General features: G+C 52.6%; 1 protein-coding gene across 6 annotated transcripts in view; it reads left to right on the top strand.

Annotated features, from left to right (window-relative positions):
* The window catches only part of LOC133349947 (protein diaphanous homolog 2-like), a 92,205-nt gene that overhangs the window by 45,315 nt on the left and 21,579 nt on the right, over positions 1-25,311 (top strand). For all 6 annotated transcript variants that reach the window (XM_061563846.1, XM_061563844.1, XM_061563847.1 and 3 more), the window contains 11 exons: positions 4,584-4,700; positions 5,582-5,700; positions 6,665-6,729; positions 7,104-7,220; positions 8,153-8,485; positions 11,320-11,434; positions 17,275-17,376; positions 19,398-19,492; positions 21,090-21,191; positions 22,495-22,734; positions 23,485-23,614. In XM_061563846.1, the coding sequence (XP_061419830.1) occupies positions 4,584-4,700; positions 5,582-5,700; positions 6,665-6,729; positions 7,104-7,220; positions 8,153-8,485; positions 11,320-11,434; positions 17,275-17,376; positions 19,398-19,492; positions 21,090-21,191; positions 22,495-22,734; positions 23,485-23,614 (1,535 nt within the window). The remainder of the gene's footprint in view (positions 1-4,583; positions 4,701-5,581; positions 5,701-6,664; positions 6,730-7,103; positions 7,221-8,152; positions 8,486-11,319; positions 11,435-17,274; positions 17,377-19,397; positions 19,493-21,089; positions 21,192-22,494; positions 22,735-23,484; positions 23,615-25,311) is intronic.

The following is a 25,311-nucleotide window of genomic DNA, read 5'->3' as shown; positions in this document are numbered from 1 at the left end:
GAAGTGAGGGCATTAGTCCCACGCCGTGAAGTGAGGGCATTAGTCCCACGCCGTGGAGTGAGGGCATTAGTCCCACGCTGTGGAGTGAGGGCATTAGTCCCATGCTGTGAAGTGAGGGCATTAGTCCCACGCCGTGAAGTGAGGGCATTAGTCCCACGCCGTGAAGTGAGGGCATTAGTCCCACGCCGTGGAGTGAGGGCATTAGTCCCATGCTGTGGAGTGAGGGCATTAGTCCCATGCTGTGAAGTGAGGGCATTAGTCCCACGCCGTGAAGTGAGGGCATTAGTCCCACGCCGTGAAGTGAGGGCATTAGTCCCACGCTGTGGAGTGAGGGCATTAGTCCCACGCCGTGAAGTGAGGGCATTAGTCCCACGCCGTGGAGTGAGGGCATTAGTCCCACGCCGTGAAGTGAGGGCATTAGTCCCACGCTGTGGAGTGAGGGCATTAGTCCCACGCCGTGAAGTGAGGGCATTAGTCCCACGCCGTGGAGTGAGGGCATTAGTCCCACGCCGTGAAGTGAGGGCATTAGTCCCACGCTGTGGAGTGAGGGTATTAGTCCCACGCTGTGGAGTGAGGGCATTAGTCCCATGCTGTGGAGTGAGGGCATTAGTCCCATGCTGTGGAGTGAGGGCATTAGTCCCATGCTGTGGAGTGAGGGCATTAGTCCCACGCTGTGGAGTGAGGGCATTAGTCCCATGCTGTGGAGTGAGGGCATTAGTCCCATGCCGTGGAGTGAGGGTATTAGTCCCATGCTGTGGAGTGAGGGCATTAGTCCCATGCTGTGGAGTGAGGGCATTAGTCCCACGCTGTGGAGTGAGGGCATTAGTCCCATGCTGTGGAGTGAGGGCATTAGTCCCATGCCGTGGAGTGAGGGCATTAGTCCCACGCTGTGGAGTGAGGGCATTAGTCCCATGCTGTGGAGTGAGGGCATTAGTCCCACGCCGTGGAGTGAGGGCATTAGTCCCACGCTGTGGAGTGAGGGCATTAGTCCCATGCTGTGGAGTGAGGGCATTAGTCCCACGCTGTGGAGTGAGGGTATTAGTCCCATGCTGTGGAGTGAGGGCATTAGTCCCACGCCGTGGAGTGAGGGCATTAGTCCCACGCTGTGGAGTGAGGGCATTAGTCCCATGCTGTGGAGTGAGGGCATTAGTCCCACGCTGTGGAGTGAGGGTATTAGTCCCATGCTGTGGAGTGAGGGCATTAGTCCCACGCTGTGGAGTGAGGGCATTAGTCCCACGCTGTGGAGTGAGGGCATTAGTCCCACGCTGTGAAGTGAGGGCATTAGTCCCACGCTGTGGAGTGAGGGTATTAGTCCCACGCTGTGGAGTGAGGGCATTAGTCCCACGCTGTGGAGTGAGGGCATTAGTCCCACGCTGTGGAGTGAGGGCATTAGTCCCACGCTGTGGAGTGAGGGCATTAGTCCCACGCCGTGAAGTGAGGGCATTAGTCCCACGCTGTGAAGTGAGGGCATTAGTCCCACGCCGTGGAGTGAGGGCATTAGTCCCATGCTGTGGAGTGAGGGCATTAGTCCCATGCTGTGAAGTGAGGGCATTAGTCCCACGCCGTAGAGTGAGGGCATTAGTCCCATGCCGTGAAGTGAGGGCATTAGTCCCACGCTGTGAAGTGAGGGCATTAGTCCCACGCCGTAGAGTGAGGGCATTAGTCCCATGCTGTGGAGTGAGGGCATTAGTCCCATGCTGTGAAGTGAGGGCATTAGTCCCACGCTGTGGAGTGAGGGCATTAGTCCCACGCTGTGAAGTGAGGGCATTAGTCCCACGCTGTGGAGTGAGGGCATTAGTCCCACGCTGTGGAGTGAGGGCATTAGTCCCACGCTGTGGAGTGAGGGCATTAGTCCCACGCCGTGAAGTGAGGGCATTAGTCCCACGCTGTGAAGTGAGGGCATTCGTCCCACGTCGTGGAGTGAGGGCATTAGTCCCACGCTGTGGAGTGAGGGCATTAGTCCCACGTCGTGGAGTGAGGGCATTAGTCCCACGCTGTGAAGTGAGGGCATTCGTCCCATGTCGTGGAGTGAGGGCATTAGTCCCACGCTGTGGAGTGAGGGCATTCGTCCCATGTCGTGGAGTGAGGGCATTAGTCCCACGCTGTGGAGTGAGGGCATTAGTCCCACGTCGTGGAGTGAGGGCATTAGTCCCACGCTGTGGAGTGAGGGCATTAGTCCCACGCCGTGAAGTGAGGGCATTAGTCCCACGCTGTGAAGTGAGGGCATTAGTCCCACGCTGTGAAGTGAGGGCATTAAGTCCCACGCTGTGGAGTGAGGGCATAGTCCCACGCTGTGAAGTGAGGGCATTAGTCCACGCTGTGGAGTGAGGGCATTAGTCCCACGCTGTGGAGTGAGGGCATTAGTCCCACGCTGTGAAGTGAGGGCATTAGTCCCACGCCGTGGAGTGAGGGCATTAGTCCCACGCTGTGTAGTGACGGCATTAGTCCCACGCCGTGGAGTGAGGGCATTAGTCCCACGCTGTGGAGTGAGGGCATTAGTCCCACGCCGTGAAGTGAGGGCATTAGTCCCACGCTGTGAAGTGAGGGCATTAGTCCCACGCTGTGAAGTGAGGGCATTAGTCCCATGTCGTGGAGTGAGGGCATTAGTCCCACGCCGTGAAGTGAGGGCATTAGTCCCACGCTGTGAAGTGAGGGCATTAGTCCCACGCTGTGGAGTGAGGGCATTAGTCCCATGTCGTGGAGTGAGGGCATTAGTCCCACGCTGTGGAGTGAGGGCATTAGTCCCATGTCGTGGAGTGAGGGCATTAGTCCCACGCCGTGAAGTGAGGGCATTAGTCCCACGCTGTGGAGTGAGGGCATTAGTCCCATGTCGTGGAGTGAGGGCATTAGTCCCACGCCGTGAAGTGAGGGCATTAGTCCCACGCCGTGAAGTGAGGGCATTAGTCCCACGCTGTGGAGTGAGGGCATTAGTCCCACGCTGTGAAGTGAGGGCATTAGTCCCACGCTGTGGAGTGAGGGCATTAGTCCCACGCTGTGGAGTGAGGGCATTAGTCCCACGCTGTGGAGTGAGGGCATTAGTCCCACGCCGTGAAGTGAGGGCATTAGTCCCACGCTGTGAAGTGAGGGCATTAGTCCCACGCTGTGAAGTGAGGGCATTAGTCCCACGCTGTGAAGTGAGGGCATTAGTCCCACGCCGTAGAGTGAGGGCATTAGTCCCATGCTGTGGAGTGAGGGCATTAGTCCCATGCTGTGGAGTGAGGGCATTAGTCCCACGCCGTGAAGTGAGGGCATTAGTCCCATGCTGTGGAGTGAGGGCATTAGTCCCACGCTGTGAAGTGAGGGCATTAGTCCCATGCTGTGGAGTGAGGGCATTAGTCCCACGCCGTGAAGTGAGGGCATTAGTCCCACGCTGTGAAGTGAGGGCATTAGTCCCACGCCGTGAAGTGAGGGCATTAGTCCCATGCTGTGGAGTGAGGGCATTAGTCCCATGCTGTGAAGTGAGGGCATTAGTCCCACGCTGTGGAGTGAGGGCATTAGTCCCACGCTGTGGAGTGAGGGCATTAGTCCCATGCTGTGGAGTGAGGGCATTAGTCCCATGCTGTGGAGTGAGGGCATTAGTCCCACGCTGTGGAGTGAGGGCATTAGTCCCATGCTGTGGAGTGAGGGCATTAGTCCCATGCTGTGGAGTGAGGGCATTAGTCCCACGCCGTGGAGTGAGGGCATTAGTCCCACACTGTGAAGTGAGGGCATTAGTCCCACGCTGTGGAGTGAGGGCATTAGTCCCATGCTGTGGAGTGAGGGCATTAGTCCCATGCTGTGGAGTGAGGGCATTAGTCCCACGCCGTGGAGTGAGGGCATTAGTCCCACACTGTGAAGTGAGGGCATTAGTCCCATGCTGTGGAGTGAGGGCATTAGTCCCATGCTGTGGAGTGAGGGCATTAGTCCCACGCTGTGGAGTGAGGGCATTAGTCCCATGCTGTGGAGTGAGGGCATTAGTCCCACGCCGTGGAGTGAGGGCATTAGTCCCACGCTGTGGAGTGAGGGCATTAGTCCCATGCTGTGGAGTGAGGGCATTAGTCCCACGCTGTGGAGTGAGGGCATTAGTCCCATGCCGTAGAGTGAGGGCATTAGTCCCCACACTGTGAAGTGAGGGCATTAGTCCCACGCTGTGGAGTGAGGGCATTAGTCCCACGCCGTGAAGTGACGGCATTAGTCCCCACACTGTGAAGTGAGGGCATTAGTCCCACACTGTGAAGTGAGGGCATTAGTCCCACGCCGTGAAGTGACGGCATTAGTCCCACGCTGTGGAGTGAGGGCATTAGTCCCACGCTGTGGAGTGAGGGCATTAGTCCCACGCCGTGAAGTGACGGCATTAGTCCCACGCTGTGAAGTGAGGGCATTAGTCCCACGCCGTGAAGTGACGGCATTAGTCCCACGCTGTGGAGTGAGGGCATTAGTCCCACGCTGTGGAGTGGGGGCATTAGTCCCACGCTGTGGAGTGACGGCATTAGTCCCCACACTGTCTCTCGTCGAGGATGCATGACTAATGGGCGGCGACGCGTTCCAGGTTGACGTTACTTGAAGGACATTTGTGCGGCATTCCCCTTGACTGCCCGGCTCACTGACGTGCAGGAGGTCTTCCAGATCGTGTCCAACATCGTGAAAGACACGTTGGCCGAGCCATACTTCCTGTCCATCCTCCAGCACCTGCTGCTGATCAGAAACGACTATTTTGTCAGGTTAGTATTATTATTGTTGTTGTTGTTGTCTTTCTTGATCTCCCATTTTTGTTTTGGATCATCATGAACACCTCATTTGAAACCCACACATCACACCTCCCGACTGTGACATTCCTCAAAAGCATCGGCGGTGTGACCATCAACCGCTTCACAACATCAGCACGCCACGGTAGAGCGATGGTGACGATGCAACCCAAACTACGCACCACACAGTAAACCCATATGGACCCATAGAGATGCATAGAGACTCGTAGTGATGCATTAAAGGCAAGCCAAGGTCGTGCGACTGTGGCCATGTGACCCACACTCACTGTTAGACCGTTTGAGTAAACTGCTGAAGTCTGCACTCCTTCAATGGAGATGGAACCGCAGAACTACACAAGCTCTCTCCTGAAGCCCCCTCGTCGTAGCCAGCAGTTCTCCACATTGGCATCGAGCCTCAACGTTTTGCCACGTGCAAGGAGAAGAGCATCGTCAGCAGCGGTGATTTATCCAGTGCTGAATAACGGCCCTCCTCAAGACACTGGCATCTCTCGCTGTTATAGTTTTGAAGCTCATTAACGTTTCCAACAAGACACAACATATGTAAAAAGCACACAGCCTCTGTACATTATGCAAAAACCATCCACATTTTGCCGAACAAGTGCATTGTGGTGCTCTTGTACGAGGTCACCATCAAATATGCCTCAACAACTGTGACAGACTGACGACGATCGACAACCGTGGAGCGGTTTCGTCCTCTACAGGACTCGTCAGCACAGTAAGGTCGCCCAATGCTCACTGCAGCAGTCTGCTCCTGGCAGTGGAAGCGGCGATGTGTTTTTCTAAGTGACAAGATAACAAAACGATGCGTATGCACGTCCCATCGCCCGACTCTGCAGGCCCCAGTACTACAAGCTCATCGAGGAATGCGTCTCGCAAATCATCCTGCACCGGAACGGAGTGGACCCCGACTTCCGGCACGGAAAGCGCTTCCAGCTGGAGGTGGAGCATCTCGTCGGTGGGTCTCCAGCGCCTCCCGCGGGCGGTCTCCTCTTCATCCACCCTGTGTGGTCCACTCACCGCCCACTGCGCTCCGCTCACCGCTCATTGCGCTCCGCTCACCGCTCATTGTGGTCAACTCACCGCTCGCTGCACGCCGCTCAACGCTCATTGTGTTCCGCTCACCGCTCGCTGTGTGCTACTCATCCCGCATCACGACGAGTGACGTGCTCGCCACAGGGTGACGGTCAAATCGCCGCAGCACTTGTGGCAGTCTAGGTGCACTGTGGCAATATGTGAAGTGTCGAAGTCTGGAAACACTAACCCGAATCTCCTTGTGGTGTCCTCAGCCGATTGCGCTCATCGACACATCCACCACAGTGGCAAAAATGTGGCTTTGGCCTGGTGTAAGGGGTGAAGTTGTTAACCATACAACCACGGGAAAAAAAATCTAATCTGTGCCACTCACCAGTCACCATGCACCCAAGCCATGTCACTTATCAGCTCACCATGTACCACTCACCGCCCAGCCAATGCCACCAACTGTCATCATCAGCAACCAAATTCTATCCACTGCCGGATGAAAACCTTCCCAATGCTCGTCCATCTTTCACAGTCCTGCGATAAAATATCAATCCATCTAAGCCGATGTTATCACTCCATCTAACTAACTATTTTTATTTTACCAGTTAAGGCCCACTGAGCCATATAGCTCTTTTTCGAAAGCGACCTTGTCACAAATGATAGCCCAATGAAGTGGCTTATTATTACGTGGAAGTTTGACGCGGACAAATCATCTCCACTTCGGCTGCCGCTTGGTTTGGAGTGACTCACGCGAACATGTCCGGGACCAGGCCGAGGGCACCCGTGAACGACACGCGTGCCTCGCCGTCGCGCAACGGGCAGACAAAAATCATTCGCCCGCATTTGTGTGACCCGCCCCCACGTCGAGTGTGAACCGCTGGAGCGCGTGCCTCTTCCAGATGTGCTGGTGGACAAGGCGAAGGTGGACGAGAGCGAGAGCAAGGCTGCAGAGTTGGCCAAACAGGTGGGAGAGAGCAACTGCTCGCTTAGTCCCCGAGTTGAACCGCTCGGCAAGAGTAACGTTTCATATTAAAAATAACTCATGCGACCCGCATGGCAGGAAACTGGTCAATAACCAACTGCTACCCAAAGAATGATAATACTGCACACACAATGTTACACTCAAAACGTGATTTCAAGACTGCAAGAGGCCCATTGCTTTGGTCCTCCCATCGTGCCTTGCATGCCACATGACATTTATTTAAGCAGGGACCCGCGTGGCAGTTTCGACTTGGCGAGTTCTCTAAATTGGCGGCCGCCTAGCCGGCGGACACGTGTGCGCGTGGTCGGGGCGAGAGTAGTAACGCGTCGCGCGGTTCCCGCGTGTGTCGCGTGCAGCTCGACGCGGAGCTGACGGCGCGGCAGGAGGCGCAGGCGACGCTGCAGAAGCGCGAGGCCGACTTCGAGGCGCGCCTGCGAGAGCTGGAGGCCGAGAACCAGCGGCTGCGCCAGCAGGTGACGGGTTGATGGGCGGCACGACCGCCGGCGCCACGGTTACAAAGTGACCGGTGGCCCACGGGGTGGTGTGGCCACCGCTAATGTACCCCCTCCCCCCCACCGTGAAAGTCGCCGGGGGGGGCCACGTTTGTGGGCTGCGTGGACTTTGACGATGAAAATGGAACAGACGCTGAAGGAAGCACGGAGGAGCGCATGCTCGGGGCTATCACGGTCGTAGCTCCAGTGAAAATATCTCACGAGCAGAAGCAAAGTGTGATATAGATGCTGAAGTGAGGAACGCCTTGAGACAACTTACAAACGTACGCACATCGTTTAATGGGACGCGATTCATCGCCTGTTACGTATCTCTTTGCCGAGGACCAAATCACCCGCAATGCGACCGATCTCGCCAGCTCTCGGAAGTTAAACAACTTTGAGCCTTGAAATGGCTCAGATGGGCGACCACCATGCGTAACAAGGTGTTGTAGGCTGCGGGAATACGCGTGTGGATGGCAGAGGGCAGGTGCGGTTAAAGCCATTGTTGCACCGTACTTCTGTGGATTGGCAAAGTGGCTGTACAATCTATTCTTGCGTACAGCAGAAATATGGTTCAGAAGCTAGATGCCTAATGTTGAGTTCTGCTGACCACAACAAGAGGACTTCAGGAGAGAGTTTGTGTCGTTTTGCTGTTCCTACAAACTAAAGTGGTTTACTATTTGGTCCATAGTTTGGGTTGCATGGTCACAATCGCGTCACTGTGGTTTGGGTCTTTAATTTCCCGTTCATGAAGGAGATCTGTGCATCGGCCTGCTGATGCTCTGATGCTGGTCAACTCCGGTGTCTTCGAGAAGGCATGTCAAAGGCAGGAGGTGCGATGTTTGGGTAGTGACCGTACACGTGCACACGTGCGCAAGTCTCACGGGACGTGCGTTATTCTGCCCGGTCAACAGGGCCAGGGCATCCCGGGCATTCCCATGCCACCGCCTCCGCCTCCCCTCCCCGGTGGCGCCGTGCCACCCCCGCCACCTTTACCCGGAGGCATTCCCCCACCTCCTCCCTTGCCTGGCATGGGAGGGCCTCCTCCTCCTCCGCCGCCGCCGCCTCCACCTGGTTGCGGCCCACCCGGGCCCCCTCCTCCGCCGCCCCCCTTTGGCAGAGCGCCCCCCATGGGAGGGATGGCGCCGTCGCCGCCGTCTCTTCCAGGGGCCCAGCTCCCCCACGGCCTGAAGCCCAAGAAGGAGTACAAGCCGGAGGTGGCCATGAAGAGGGCCAACTGGGCCAAGGTGAGAGGGGCCCTCGGTTCATGATTTAAATGTCGTGAGTTCCCTTTTGTGTGTCCTGATTGCGCTGCCAGTGTCGTGCAATGAGACGAATCCATTCGGATCACTGGCAAACGAGCGGATCAGCCCACGTAAGTGGATATCACAGAACTACTACATATCTTCCGGTGACCACTGATGCACACAGTCAGGGGCAGGGCTTTCCCACCCACTCTGCTACAGAGAGTAATGTTCATGGCATGAGGGTCAAAGCAATATTTTAATCATCCGTGCTGAAATCTATTGAGATTTAGGTAGCAGCAACGATATGTTGCGGTCGCTGTGCCTTGAAACGGGGGACTTGTAACCGCGAATGCGATCTCAACGGCCAATTTTTTCGCAGACGCACGAAGCGGGTAGAGCGATGGTTGGGCAGCAGTCGCGCGGGCAGCAACAAACACTGACAAGGGGGAAAAGTCGCGTTGTGTGTGTTTGCGCGCGTGTGTGTATGTATGCGCGCCTGTGTGTGTGTGCGTGTGGGCGAGTGTGCAGGCGCTTGCCCGCACGCTCTCACACAATGTTGACTGCTCATTGTGCGCTCTCTTACAAAAGCCCCGCACTCGCTCGCTCGCTCGGGGAAGGAACAGCCTGAACTAATAATATCAGGAAGCGCCGAGATTTTTGCCGGCGTGTGGTGACTGGAGTTTGGCTCTCACTCAGCTCAAAACACTGTTAATGTTTTCCTCAATTTGTACGTGATTTGTCAAGTGTGAGCTATTGCCGTTAGGTGTTCAACAGTCGGTGGGGCCGGGAGGCATTTCATACGTGTTTATATATTTAAAAGGCTGTTATTATGGTTTGTACAGTTCCTCTGTTAAAATATATTTAAGTGGTAGAAAGTGGCCGGGTGGCTCGGAGGTCAAAGCGGTGTGCCTGCACCGCTCGTGGTCCTGGGGTTGAATCCAGGTTTGGGCTGCTCGTGATTACACCAGATTCTCAAGTGTGAGCGAGCTGATGGTCTCAGAAATAACTGCACAAAACTAGCACCGCAACGTATTTACTTCTGCACTTAATGTGGCTAAATTCCGGCTCTTTGAGATTTTAAAATATCCGTGGGACTGTCGTACGATAAACGTTATCAGGGCGGGGTTTGGAAAGTGCTGCCACATCGTGTAGAGAACAGTGGTGACCTGAAACGATCTCGGTGGTGGTTTTGTGATATCTGCTTCTGTGGGCCGTTTTCTAACATGGAGAGTTGCAGTACCTCTGCGGGAGTTCCGAATAGATTCTCTGTCTCTCGACCTGATGGACGACCGGGCCTTTATGAGCTGACCCATCTGGGTTTGAAGTCCGGGTTTGGGCCGTGTATGAATAAGCCACGTTCTCCAGTGTCCGCACCTCCGCTTAGCACGGTTGGCTACGTACAGTGCTGAAGAAGTTCAGCATACATACATGCTTAGCGAGTGGATGGTCAAAACCCAACCACCAAAAACATTACATTTGGTTCTGCACTTAATCTGGTCCAAAATTCCTGCTCTTTCGAATAAGAAAAATTTAAGTTTGACTCTCAACGCGATCAGCATTACCGTGTAGCAGGACAGTTTGGAAAGCGCTGCGTCCTTACTGTGTGCATTTAGGGTCAACTTGAAGGGATCTCAGAAGTAGTTCTGTGATCTCCGCTTCTGTGGACCCCGCTCTCGAACACAAATGGTTGCTCAGAGTTCCAAATGGACTCTTCGTCTTGGGACGTGGTGCCGGTGGCACAATCGGGATACAGTGAGATAAGATCAAATATTGACATGCACACACCTTAGACAATTCAATTACAAGTAAATAGAATCGTGGCTATTTGTTCATTGTTGTACATTTTCTACAGCTGCACCCTTCATCCCTGGGGGTACGTGTTTCACTTGAGACAACCAAGTTACTTTACAAACAGGGCCATCGTGTTCCAGTTACGCTCGTGTACACAGCAGACTTACATTACAGCATTGTGGCACATGCTAGGCGTTGTGCGTGTGTGTTTTCCAATTAATTATTTCAATATTTTACCTGGCTAAAATCCCGATAGAAGCAGAAAGGGTGCCGTTCCAACCGACCATCGGGGGTTTTGAGCGCACCGGTTCAGTGCCACTCATCCCCAGGGTTGTTTGGGAATAGAGTGGGGTAACCAGGAGCCTTTAGAAGTCACATGGCGGAGCTGATCGGAGTGTTTGTGATTTGGAATGGAGAGCTGGGGTTGTATTGAGGGCAGAGTGCCGAGCTGGGCGCGATTAGAAATGAGGCGGGAGAAGTTGGGGACTGTTTAGCAGCGGGCTGGAGTTGCTTGAGTGGTGTAGTTAGTATCTAGGAGTGTTTGTGTGGACAGAGTGTGGAGCCGTGAGTGTGTTCAGAAGCCGGGCGCTGGTGGCGCGCATCTGTGATCTAACGTTGGTGGATCACCGCATCAAGTGTTGTGAAACACCCTTCCCGTGGGGCGTCGGAGAGCCATACCTTGGCTTGCCAGGAGAAGGCAGTACAGCAATAATGTCATTGTGGGATAGAGTGTTTCCCCCTCGCACGTGTGGGTTTACTCCAGTTGCTCCGGATTCCAAATGTATACGCTCACCTGTGGTTCCTCCAGGTCGTTCTCTCCCTTCGGGAGCGAGGAAGGATTAGTGTGCGGCGGTGGCAGCACAGCGTTACAAGTTGAAGTTGAGAAGTGATGCGGATAACTGGGATTGACGGGAGCAGAGTGGCGGTGGGAGGGGGGTAGGTCGTGATTGTGGGTGACGGAGGCAGGCGGCAAATGTTTTATGGCGTCGGCTCCAGCCGTTCGATGCGCAAGCCGGTCGACGTGGTGCCGTCTTGCCGTGCAGATCCGCCCGCAGGAGATGGGGGAGAGCTGCTTCTGGACGCGCGTGAAGGAGGAGAAGTTCGAGAGCCCTGACCTCTTCGCGAAGCTGGCGCTCAGCTTCTCCTCCCAGACGAGGCGTAAGCCGCTTCACTCACATGAGCACTCACACCTGTGTGCACGCACATACCTGGGCACTCACACCTGTGTACGAACTCACACCTGTATACAACAACAACAACAACCGCCATTCGCCACTAAGTGGCGGTGACGTCAGAATAACGCTTGTGCCAGGCTATGTGCACCTTGAGGCCACGTGAAGTGTCGAACGCCCGCTGGCAGGAGGTCACGAGGCAGACCCAGCAGGTGCCACGGGTTGACTGACCGAGATGACCGAGATGACTGGCTGATGCACCACCTGTGCCCCCTACTGTACCAACTTGCTGTGCACACAAACACACAGATAGGCCTCATGTGGTCACGGCGTTGTGAGATTAAGCCGCCATGAGCCGCATTCGGCCCACAAGACCGTAGGTTCCCTGCCCCTGCTGTGCGGCAGAGGTAGCGGGTGATAACGATCGCGTTACGCAGGAATTACACGCGAGTTCCAATGGATTTGTCGTCGAATGCATAGTAAGCTGGCGCGCACAGAAATAACGTTGTATCCAGCGAGCCTCCGGAGAAACCCACGTACGCCTGTTATGTTCATCACTGTGATCTCTGCGGTGATGCGGCCCATCGGCAGAGCGCTCGCCGCTTTTGCAGAGGTTCACGGTTCGAGTCCAGTGGCCCACCCTGGTGTTTTTACTGTGGGTGGGTGTAATAACCATAACAAGACTCAGCGTCGTCTGCTTCACGATGGATGTGAATGATCCCCCGACGTCATTCGCAAGAGTACGCCACTGTGTGCCAGCTTCAGGGTCCACATCGAACAAATGTAAAAATGGCACAGCAAAATACCCAATAGTGAATACACACAGCTGCAATTATCGCCCCCTACTGGTTGACTAAATCCCCAGGTCGCTTTTGAAAATGAGACTCGTGTTGGTCGTTGGAGTTCTCACCTGGTTTGAACAGAATCAAACTTGAAACTTTCCTTTCTCAGCTACACAGCTCATAAGAAACTCACACGTGAGAGGTTTTATTTGCCTTTGTCGTGAGTGTACCTTGAACGCAAGCTGGGAAACTTATAAAATTAGCGGAAAAGACCCCATGCATTGTGTCACTGATGTCACCCATGCGTGTTTTTGGTCCGTTAACTCGTAAGACATGGGTCTCTCCCGTAACCTCCTGCCAGCGAGCCTCGACGTGCACCTCGCATTGGCACGAGCGCCCCTCTGACCTCCACCACCGCCGAGCGGTGAACGGCGGCTGCTGGAGCCCAGCACGCTGCGGGCCGCGACGTTTGCCGTTACTCTGAATGTCGAGGCAGGAAGGAAGCCTGCTTGTGTGCGTTACGGGCGGGGACGGGAAGCAGGATGGTCCTTCTCCTGGCTCGCTTTGCCTCTTCATTGTTTTAAACGGAGAAGAAAAAAATAATAACTTTGACCGCAAGGATTTTTTGTTGTTGTTTCTGTATACATATCAGTTTCCCTAAATTGCGCTCAGATCTATAACTCACAGCCCCAGCGATTTATAATCGCGGCCCTTGATCGAGAACGTAGATGGCTGTACTTGCAAAAACAATTCATCGTTATCGTAGATATTAATTAAAGCAATTATGTCGCATCTGTTAAAACATTCCTGAGAGCCCCCCTCTGTTTATTTAAAATATTCCGATTGTGCGTTAAACACATGCTTGAGCGTTACGTGGTGACGGAACTAATGAGTGCCCGTGTTGTTGTGTAATTAACCATTCCACCTGACCCCCCGTGTCTCCTGCACCATGTGTTCGTGTGCATGTGCCCCATGCCTGCATTGGGCCCTTACACCCCCCCCCCATCCTCTCCCTCCCCCCTTTCCACCCCCTCCCCCTCCCTTCCACCCCCGCCGACCCCCGACCCACAACCCCCACGTCCCTTCCGCTACTACCCTCTGCAGTGACGGGGAAAGGTCAGTGCTGCTTGTGTCGTTTCCAGTGTGGGATCTGCTGTGCTGGAGACTCACGGCTTCTAGTTTAACACTTTGGTAGTTAAACACATGGGCTCAATTACAATTTTAATTTCTATTGCAGTTAATCATAATAATAATTAATGGTAATGCTTTTATATTGCGTCGTTCCTGCACATTGAATCTCGCAGAGCTGTAGACTTTGTAATGCGGGCAGACTTTGCACGGACACGCGGGAAATTATAAAGTGGGGGGCAAGCGGCCACAACCGGTGCCAACAATTTCTCAAGCTATGTGGCCCTATCTATATTGGGATGTTTGACCCACTCCGTCGGTGACTTTCACTCGTAGTCTCATTGTAATCAGCTGACTGGCGCTGCTGTGATGGTAATTATAGTTCCGGATAACAACACTTGAGTCGTTATAATAGTTTCAGATAACATTTGAGTAGTTGTTATTATAATTGACCCCAGCTGTGTGTGTTGTGTAGACACTCGCTAAAACTGTGCTACGCACTATATCCTTGACGGTTGGAAATTAAATCGCGTTGTAATTTTTGTTTCAAGTTAGTGACTTGTATTAGACTATTGGGGGACTGTACCCCATGTACAAGTTACAAAAATACGCATTTGCGGCTTCGTTGAGTGTTTGGGAGTGATGTTTAATCGAGCGAACAGCAGTGGCTTTATTAAGCCACCAAAAACACGCCGCTGGAAAGCAATTGGCTCAGACGGCCGGTCATTCGATGGACGTGAACGTGAATTTGTTTTTTGTCTTTGCGAAAGCGAACCACGTCTCTTCATTGTTGATTAATCCTTACATTGCGGAGTGGTGGCACCGCCGCGGTTTAGCGCACTCGCGTTGGGAACGCGGCGAACCCGAGTTCGATTCCCAACCCCGGCTGACATCAGTGGCCGGTGACATCCAAACCGATTTAGCCCCTCCACCCATTTAGCAACCCGCATTGAGCGCTTGGGTGACGTATCGTCGAATAAACCCCATGACCAACGCGCCTTGGGGGAGGAGGCCTTCATCCAGCAGTGGATTGACAAAGGATGATAATCGCTTTGACCGAAATGGTGCTGTTCAACATGAAAGTAGCGCAGTTTTAGCTTGCTGTTCCATCCTCTTGATCCTCTCTGTGTTTTGACAATCTCACCGTTGGCTAAATGCCCTAACACTGCTATGTCCACTGGCTCTTGCTTAACTACCGTGTGCCTTCCTCACTGATGCACCGCCCCCTCCCCGTCCAATGCCCACCCCCCACTCATCAGAGTAATTACACCCACAGTCATTTCCTCTTCTCTTTTTGTAATTACACTGCCCCGATTTTAGTTCTGTCAGCTATGACTTAAGGGTCCCCGCGCTGCTGGTTTCACGATCGTCGCTCGATAGCAGTTTTCACACGGGCCGACAGAGAAGAGCTTCCCTCGCCCGAGTCTGAAGGCTCATCTTTCAGGAGGGGGTCCCTGCAACGTTGGAATTTTGTCGGCTACGAATTAAATTCACGAGCATTTTTTGCTGCATGCGGGAGCGAAGCGGTGAACCCAGGGGGAAAAAAAAAACACACTCTGCAAGACCAGGGGCTAACACTCGAAAGATCCACACAGCTAGATTCAAGAATCCACTTCTGTACTGCCGTCGTACGGGCCTACCTCGCAGCCCAAATTCACAACATCTGGCCACCCAGCCAGTGACTCATCAGGAGCGACCCTGCTTAGCTTCCAAGGTGTAACTAAAGTCGTATACTTTCAGGGTGGTTTGGTTCGCATCATCACCACCGTCAACAGCCATGGTCAATCCACTGCCAGATGATGGCTTCGCGAAGCCATCCCCACCTAGGGGTGCTATGGTGGCGAGATGTTAACTATCTCACCTGGTATGTAGGAGGTCGTGGGCTCAATCCCGATCCTAATGCCTGTTGTATATTTGGATTTTTGCACGCTTTAGCCCATGATCGCGTGGATTTTTCTCTCCGGGTGGTCCGGGTTTTTCCTCTACAGTTAGAAACATGCGTTTAGAGCATTTGCCTGCTATAAATGACCACAAGATAAACCACTTCGTTGGGCTATAATTTGTGGCCAGGTAGCTTCTGAAAAAGAGCTAGATAACTCAGTAAAGTTTTTGTTGTAGTTTAAAAAAACATTTTTTTTGTAATAGTTTGTAAAAAATCTCTCTCAACCCTACGACGTAACAATCCACCTTACACTGTAGACATTTTGTTATTTACGGCCTGTGCACATATGGAAAGTTGGGACGGATAACACGACGGGTGTTGGGTGGGGGTGGCGGCGGGGGGAGGCGGGGGGGGGGCGCGGTATTCCGCCGCCGCTCCTCCGGCTCGACGGATTCACGGAGTCTGCCACTGGGCCAAAGGTCAACGAGACACAAATGGGATCGCGCCATTCCCCTGGGGGCCTCCTGTCCACTGCTGGATGCATCTTGGCCGCACGCGGCGCCCTCCTGGGACGGCGCGGGATCGGCCTGGGAAGTTAGGCACAGCGTGTAAAACTTTGGCGGGTTTATTTTCTCGTAATTTTCCAGTGTGTTAAGTCGTGTGTATGGAGGGTAGAGAGAAGCGTTTATTTGCGTTTCGGGGAGGGGTTTTTGCGCTTGTCTTTCGAGCACCGCGTGGCTTTGCAGTCCCTGGCAGAGATCCTGCACTTGTGATCCAAAGGTCGCGGGTTCAACTCAGTCTCCTGGCACGGCGGTTGAAACAACAGTGCAAGTTTCTTAAATCCAACCCCCCGCCCTTACTTCTGTCCACCCAGCACTATAAATGGGTCCACCACAGTAAAGTCGATCGGCAGATCGCGTGTGGTGAGTAAAGTGTGGATACTCCCCCACCTCTATCAAGATGTCAGTCCCGCCTGAATAAGTAATATTTTGAAAAAACTTTTTTTTTTAACACGCTTTTATGAATTGTACTGGTAATGGCAAAACTCCACGACTCCAGGAAGTGGCCCCCGAAGCTTGCCATAACATAAGGGACCGTGGCCAATTACAGCCAACGTCAGTTGACCGTGGACAATTCTACCCAAGCTGAAACATAACATATCAAACAAATATAAAAAATATATATATATTATGATAGAATATAGTATTGTCATCAGTATGACATAAGTATACCAAGTTTGCAGTCGATACCACATTGGGAAGTGAGTTAAAATTGAGTTACAAGATTTGAGGATACGACAACAACAACAACGACAGACAGAGTGAGTTAAAAGAAAGCGTGTTGAAAGAGTTGGAGCTCTCCAGAGCTCCCTCAAGTGGAGGCCCTTCCGCCAGCCAGGAGTGGCGTCGATGCAAGCAGTTTCAGGGCTGCCCCATTACCTAATTTTTTATCAAAGCACCCCTTGGCTTGGCACTCTGTAGATTCCTCGACAATAGAGACATGTAACGCCGTGTCGCTTCTCGGCGCCACGGGGCGTCTCGGTCGCGCGCGCCGGCCGCCGCTTTTCCGACCCCGCCGGGGGCTGCGCCTAGGTGTACTGACGCGAGACGAATGTTTGCTTGTGTCCCTCTGCTCTCACGAAGCCTCGGATGCTAGCTCGCTGGAGGAAGAGCCCAGTGAGTGGTGGAACACCGTGTGGTTTTTACATTTTTCCTGCAACGTGATCTCCAGAGCCTCCTTTTCCTCCTCCTCCACCCCCCGCCCCTCCCCCGATGCCTCCAGGCATTTCCCATGACACCGATTTCACAAAATTAGGCAGTTCCGTCCTTTGACTTTGACTTCTCCGGGTTGAGTGTTTTTTTGCGGTTTTACTTGGAGCGATTTTATTGCTTCTCATAAAGCGGCTACATCGTGTGTCTACTCTAGCGTCAATGTTCAGAAAGCACGGCGACTACCGATAGCTTTTGTCAAGCAGTGTATTTTTTTTGCGAGCGCTGCTTTGCGTGCGGCCGTTCACTCTGCGCTCGTCCGCAGCTAAGAAGGAAGAGGACGACGTGGACGAGAAGAAGTCGCTGGCGCACAAGAAGAAGGTCAAGGAGCTGAAGGTGCTCGACCCCAAGACGGCGCAAAACCTCTGTGAGTGGCGGCACCGTCTCGGGACCACCTCCGGGCAGGGCCCTCGGCCCGGAGCCTCCCCACGTCCTTGGCCGGTCACCAGTGGCGGTGCTTGGCATAAGAAGGTCACGTTGGCGAGATGTCAACTACCTCGCCTGGTATACAGGAGGTCATGGGGTTCGAACCCGACTCTTGACACCTGCTGTATATTGGAGTTTGCGGTGTCTCTCTCCCCGTGGTCATGTGGATTTTTCTGCAGGTCCTCCGGTTTTTCTTTGCACATTTAGAAATGTGCATTTAGAGTATGTGGCTGCTATACATTTCCACGTGATAAGCCACTTCGTTGAGCTATCATTGGTGGCCATGTCGCTTCTGAAAGAGAGCTATATAGTTCAGTAGGCGTTACCGAGTAAAGTAAAAAATAGTTTAGTTTAGATGAGCAAAAGTTTATATCCCCAAGCAATCCAAGGGATCCCGGATGTATAAACTCAATTGGGGTGAACAAAATTTCAGCTGAAATTCAATATCCTTATAATCGACATGCCGAGCAACTTACAACACCAGCTATTCATCTCTCTCATCTCTGTTTCTTCTGGGCCTCTCTTCGCTCAGAGGCTAGAGAGGGAGGCGATGGCATCTCTGTGTACTGTGAAGAAGAATGGCCATTGCCCAAACCATCGCCTATTATAAACTTTTCGAGGCGGTGTTAATCGCCGAATGTATTGAGGTTTTTTTTTTTGTGATCTGTGCTTGTGCACCACTGCCGATGCAGCGTCACCACCACATACTATGTGGCACAACGCTGCCAACCCGCCACCTCCGTGCCCATTTTGTTTCACAAGACCGACGCTCTGCCATGCGATGTTTTTGTAACAAAAAAAATTTGACGATTCGGGTTCGCGATCCGACTCTGGAATCAGTTCTGTTAACCATGTGGCGGATGAGACGCCTCCAGCGGCTGTAATGGTCGCGTGAACCTATTACGTAACATACATACGGTGTAATCATTGTCATCGGCCGTGAGCAGTCCGCTGCTGGATGAAGGCTTCCCCAAGCGATCGCTAGAAGTGTGGGGTGGCCCTTATCCCACAGTGGATTGACAAAGGTGCTGCACAAAAATACACAGAGTTGTCTTCCTTTGTCAACGGATGTATAGGTATTGATATTAATCGATTCACGGCAAAATGTGTAGTAAGTAACATTTAGGCAAGGTGGTGGCGCAGTGGTAACGCTTGGGTTCTATTCTCGACTCGACTGTTTTTCTGCGTGGAATTTACATGTTCTCTATCTGTACGTAAAAAAAAACATATGGTGTAGCTGGTGTTGGCTAAACATCTCAATGCTGAAATATTACACATTACTCAATTTGGATCACACGGTAGCAGCATTTCTCCCCTCTTGTCAGAAAGCTTCGCAGGACCCTCCTGAAAAAGAGTCTTGAGACTCAGGCCTTCCTGGGTAAACATTCTAGATTTGAAGCTTTCGTGACTGCAAGGATTCATACTCTTAGGTTTTACTGGTAGGAACGAAGTGAACCAGCCTACAATAGATTATATCGTCCGTCCGTCCGATGTCCGATGAGGTGTAGCAACATCGCCCCCTACTGCAAACACTTGGCAGGACCCTACAAAAACCTTTAGACTCAGTGAGGCTTTCCTGGCTAAACAAGTGTAACATTCCCTTAGAATTCCCTGAGATAGTTTTTAATTAAAACATTTAAATTAATAAATTAAAAATTAACTCACAGCGGCCTAAAGCCTAGAACTAGGCCTCAAACTCTCCCTTCGTATCGTACCCCCGCCATTTCATTTTATTATAGCCATTCATTTGTTCGTTCCTACCAGCCCACCCCGCAGGGACCTGTTTTTCGGTAAAGTCACGTAGGTAAAAAAGTTGTTTTTTTTTTTAAAATAATAATAGAAATAAAATTGGGTAAACAAGCAGAATAATAATACTAATAAGACACGGCTGTAACTCTGTGTGTCTAAGTGACCATTGCGGGGCTCGACGTGATGGCATGCCTGTGTGCGTGTGTGTGGCAGCGATCTTCCTGGGCTCTTTCCGAATGGACTACCAAGAGATCAAGAGCATCATCCTGTCCGTGGACGAGGAGCGAATAACAGAGTCCATGATCCAGGTCAGCGCCCCTCCCCTCTCCTCCATTCTCACACTATTGGACATCTGCGTAGAAGATCTTTATAGCTCATCAGATTCCTCCAGTATAAAACACATTCCTGCTGAGGGAGCTGGTAGGAACGTTGGGTTGCTCGGTCAGTGGCCAGGGTCAACGGCGGCGTGGTGTATTCCGCAAATATGCACGACTGTAAGGGCGGGCACAAGCCGGCGTGAGTATGAAGGGCACCACGGGGTGACCAGCCCCTCCCCACCCAGCCCCACCCCACCCTGCCCCTCCACCAACCTCCCCACCCAGCCCCTCCCCACCCTCCCCTCTCCACCCAGCCCCACCCCTCCCATTTTTGGATGCACAACGGACAGACGGACGGACACAATAATCCCCTGTGGGCTGGTGTAACCAGGAGGTTCCTATCAGTATAAATCTTCTGATTCACTTGCACAGTGGACGAGTAACTCATCATCATCATCATCAGCCATGTTCAATCCACCGGTGGACATTACTACCGTCGCCATCTCGCACAATCCTGCGACGGAGTAATCCACTTGGCGCCTGCACGCGAGCCGATTCCTTCGCTCCATCTCCCCCCACCGGTGGGACCTCAATCTCGGATTGCGTTCAATTCCTTGGATGGCGCTCCGTCATTGCTCACGAACCCGTCGCCATTGTGCCCTCGAGCCCGTGACGCGGCCTGACCCCCGAGCCCCGCTCGCTGCTCTTGCAAACAGTTTGGATGATGTCATTATTCCGCGTGCGTTCTCTGATCCACGTGTTTCCCTTTCCTCATTGTAATTCCAAGCGCGCGCACACACATATATATTGCTTCCTTGTGCGCTTTTCACACGTGAACGACCATAAAAAAATGAGACGAAAAATAATCGTAGCGTTGGTGAGACTCGCCACCCGCCACTTGCTTTGTTTTGTTCTCGGGCCTGTGTAACACAACAAACACGGAGCTGTGAAATAACATCGCCCCCAGGCGCTGTAATCAAATAAACAATAATTACACAAACACTTCCGCAGTGTATTCACCAGTCTGGACAATGCGCCCCTCCGTAGCCGTGTTTACGTTTTGCTACAACAGCCGAGTTTGGCGAAGCGGCCGTGGCCGCGAAAGCGGCTACCCGAGCGACCCCAACTCAATCCCCGGGGCGCCAGGGCCGGCATCGGTGGCGAGTGATATCCGAACCAGTCCTGGGCTCCCCCTTTCACCAAATCTGCACTGACCAGCGTGGTGAAGTATGGTCAAAGAATCCCGATGACCGACGCAGGGGTTTGGGGAGGCCTTCGGGTAGTTTCTGTACAGCATGTTGAGACACGGGCGTCTTTTGGACACCGCGTATATCCCATTGTATTGTATGGGATTGGCATGGTCATCATCATCAGCCACGATGAATTCATTGCTGCATGAAGGATGTAAATGACTTATTTTACTATAAGGAGAGATTGAGTTTTAAATGAAGGTCTTTTCAAAGTTGGGTCAGTTCCACGCTGCCTCTGGTGACCCTCAAAATCGGGGATGCCTTTGAGAGGGGCGATTAAACAGAGGGCTTGTTGGGTGGGGGCTTCCGCTAATTGTGTGTCTTTTTAATCACTGCAGAGTCTGATTAATCAGCTGCCCGAACCGGAACAGCTCAGTGCCCTGGCCAGCCTGAAGAACGAGTATGAGGACTTGTGCGAACCGGAGCAGTTCGGCGTTGTCGTAAGTACCCCACATGCCAAGGTTGCTCAATCGCTGAGCCACTGGATCTCTCCTTCGGCTGCCGCCACCCAAGCATTGGTCTGAACCCCGCGGCAATAATGCCTTCCAGCGACGCGCCATGCCCAAGCCCACTTCCTTGCCATGGCGGCAGGCGACACGATCGCGTTTCGAGCGCGCGTGTGTCGACTGTGCGTTTGGGACGTCTGTTATTTTCCTCGCAGGCTTCGACGCGCACAGTACGCGCTTGCGCAGCGTCAGTGTAGACGCGCGTTAGGAATGCGTTGGGGCGGATAAACAACATACGCTTAAAGGTTGTGCTGGACATTGTTATTTGACATTGTTATCCAGCCGGAGATAGCGGTATTTACGTTGCGTGTCACTGCTGTGAACCTGCAGGCTGGCCGGTGGTGCCAGGGTCTTTCTACTTGCAAAGAACGTTTCATTTGTCAAGCGTTTGTTTCGGTTATTCAGGACAAAAAAAAATAAGTCTTGTTTTTTTGTTCCCAATCCATCCCGATTGTGCTATCGATATTGCGTCACTTCACGAGACGAAGCATCCATACGGAAACCTCACAGAGCAGTGCAATCCGTGTAAGCGAGTATCACAGAGCCACTTCTTAAATCCATTTAAGTGGCCTCTGATCTACACAGCAGAGGGAAGCACTTTGCCACCCGCCACGCTACAGAGAGGAATGACCATCGCATGACTGTCAAACTGATATTATTCATTCTCGAGGCTGGAATTATAGTCAAATTGAGTACGTGCAGAACCAAATGTAATGCGATCTTTTTTTTTCGTGCAGTCATTCGGTGACCGGTTTGTGACCATCCACTTGCTACACTTCACAATCCGGTTTAAACACAGGCGGCCGAAACTTGGATTCAAACCCAGGTGGTCAGCTCGCCCTACCACCGAGGGTATCGTTCGCCACGTCACAGTCACACCAACTTGCTTTCCTTTCGCATTTCTGGATATTAGCAAAAGTAAGTGCAGAACCAAACAAAATTCATTGTCACCATCATCAGCCCTTGGTCAATCCACTACTGGATGAAGGCCTCCCCAAGCCACCACCATCCTGCAATGCAACAGTCCACCTGCGCACGAGCCGATTTATTTACTCCATCTTCTTGGTGGTCGTCGAACGTGTACCTTTCTTGGCTGCCACTCCGGCATTATTCCTGACCGTATAAACAAATTTCACTGCACTAATTAAAAAAAGAATCACAACTGACAGTAAAAGAAAACAAATATTTTGTATAAACCTCTGTCGCCCCCCCCACCCATTCCTTTTCCTTTTTGCAGATCAGCTCGGTGAAGAGGCTACGGCCCCGGCTCAACGCAATCCTCTTCCGGCTGCAGTTCGACGAGCAGGTGGCCAACCTGAAGCCGGACATCGTGGCAGTGAGCGCCGCCTGCGAGGAGATCCGCCGCAGCGACAGCTTCTCCAAGCTGCTGGAGCTCGTGCTGCTCATGGGGAACTACATGAACGCCGGCTCGCGCAACGCGCAGACATTCGGCTTCCAGATGGGATTCCTGTGCAAGGTTGGTCCGCCCGGCCGCCCGCCCGCCCGCCCGCGCCCGCCTAAGCTCGCGAGCGCCGACTTGCCGTGCCTGAGCATTACCGACAATGATGACGATGACTGACGGTTTAGTTTGTTGCGTGTGTTGTTGTTGTGATTGGTTCCAGTCATGCAGCCGTGCTCTTTGTGATGGGAAGCGAGATGTTTGGAACTCTCGCGGAGCAGTGCATCGCTCTGTGCGTTAGACAAATCGGTCTTTGGCGATGCTGCTCCTGCTGCTGCTGCATTGGCAGTGGTGCACAAGCACAACGAACGAAAAACAACCCAACGCACTCGTCAACAAAACTGCGGTCTTAAAACAAAATAAATCTAATCGGCGATGTTTCGAATGATATCTCATCGACAGAGAGTGGCCCAATAACAAAACGATGCTGGGTTGCCAGGTGTTGTAGGCAAGAGCCTTGCACGGACACGGTGGTACTGGTTTGGCAGCGTTCGGCAAACTCATATGAAATCTCGATTTAAAGCTTTCGTGACTGCAGGGATTCATCTTCTTGGTGCTTTCGGTAAAGTCACGTAGACTCTGTCTTCTCGACAGACCTGTTTTCCCCTGAGGACGGCTGCTTGCGTTGTGGCCGAAACGTCATGAGAATTATTTTATTATGTTTTATTTTTATTATTTTATAATTTCCATTCTACGTGACTTTACCGAAAGAACCAAGAAGATCATATGAAATCGTCCTGGCGGTTGCCCCCTGCTTTGCCGTCGCAGCTGAGGGACACCAAGTCCAACGACCAGAAGTTGACTCTGCTGCACTTCTTGGCGCAAATGTGTGAGGAGAAGCATCCGGACGTCCTGCGCTTCACCGAGGAGCTCACGCACGTTGAGAAGGCCTCCAAAGGTGGGTGCGTGGGTGGGTGCGTGGCTGGGTGGGTGGGTGCGTGGGTGGGTGTGTGCATGGGTGGGTGGGTGCGTGCGTCTTATGGGTGCGTGCGTAGGTGGGTGCGTGCGTGCGTGCGTTCATGCATGGGTGCGTGCGTTCTCTGATAACCCAGGGCCACTGTGGCACCACCCACGTTCACTCTCCTCCTTAGCGATACATCACTGTTATGGTGGCCCCCTACACTACAGCTGGACTGCCAGCCCCCCCACTACCCCCATCTACGAGGAGCTTTTGCCGGTCCTGGGTCAAACGCTCCTCCCTCCCCGCAAATGACATTGCGTGCTCATTGGCCAAGAGGAAGCGCAGGGCGTGGCTAGGAAGAGGAGACGAGAAAGTGATAACTCGGGAGGCTTGAGAACATGCCGCGTTGTGGGGGTGTCAGCGCTTTTACTAACGTGGCCGCACGATAACTCGAGGAAACAATAACCCTATGTGAATGAAACTTTTGTGTAAAGCTTAGTTGCTGTTGGGAACGTACCCTGTTGCAAACAAAATATATCAAGCGGTCGCTCATAACTTGGAGACACAAACTCACCATGCTAAAAAGGACTGTTTGCAAATATTCAAACGCGTTTTGCCCTGACAGCTACCCATCTGCTTCCGTATTGCTAATAAATACAAGGGCAAACGCGTGTTGGTGAAGCTCTACAGAATTCGTGCGTGTGCACGATTCTTCTTCCTTGTTTTTAAAACGACTTGCCGCTTTCTGGATGGAGTGTTTTCGCTCCACGAAACGCACGCTTCATTGAAGCACACGCACATAGTTCCCATGCGCGCGCACGCGTGGTGTTTGCAACACAAACACTCGTGTAGAAAGGAGGGGGCGGTGAGAGGGTGGCTTTTGTCCTCTTTTACCGGCCTGGCAGAGGGCAGCAGATCGTCCTTTTCGTTTCCAAATCCGCACGCGGTCCGTGCGGCGTAGTGCAGCAGTCCCCGCCCCCCCCCCCCCCCGCTCGTGATTTCCTCCCATTGAGAGCCACGGTAACGAGCAGCGAGCGAGTCACTTCCTGCGTCCGTGCCAAGTGGAGTGCCGAGGCCCGCGCTGAGCGACTGAGTTCACGCCGCACAGCTCGCGCTGAGATTCTGGATCTTCATGTATTTATTCTCATGATAATTTTGAGCTTTGGGGCAGCAGCAGCAGTGCGGTGGCACCGTGGTTAACGCTTGTACCTCGCCGCAAAAAGGGGACTGAGTTCGAGTCCTTTGTGTGTGGCGTTTGTATGCTCTCCCCCTGTTCTGAATGGGTTTCCATGGGTTCTCAGGTATAAATACATGTTTTTATTCTGTTAGTTAAAATGCAACTGGTATTGGCCAAAACACATCCCACTGTGGAAAATGTACCTGTTACACGTAAAATCATTGCCCCATACTGGAAAATAACTTGGCAAGACCCTCCTGTTAAAATATTTGGACTTGGTGATGCTTTTTTGGGTAAATGCACATACACGTTGTTAAAAAAAAATCACAAAAATGTATATTTCTTTCGTCACCTCTTTCAGCATTTCTGTTCGTAGTGGTAGATGACGCAGAACGACCGTTTGATGTAGCAGCTCCACGTGTTCTGGGTTCATCATCATTTCTATGATGAGACACATCTGTATGATCAATGAGTGAGTGCCACCTGCTATGACAGAGTTCAGACGCTCAGTCATTCA

This window comes from Lethenteron reissneri, chromosome 32 (genome assembly GCF_015708825.2).
Source record: "Lethenteron reissneri isolate LAM-NWPU_2019-01 chromosome 32, ASM1570882v1, whole genome shotgun sequence".
Classification (NCBI taxonomy): Eukaryota; Metazoa; Chordata; class Hyperoartia; order Petromyzontiformes; family Petromyzontidae; genus Lethenteron; species Lethenteron reissneri.
The sequence above is the reverse complement of the archived record's forward strand: the minus strand, read 5'-3'. Positions and strand labels throughout refer to the sequence as shown.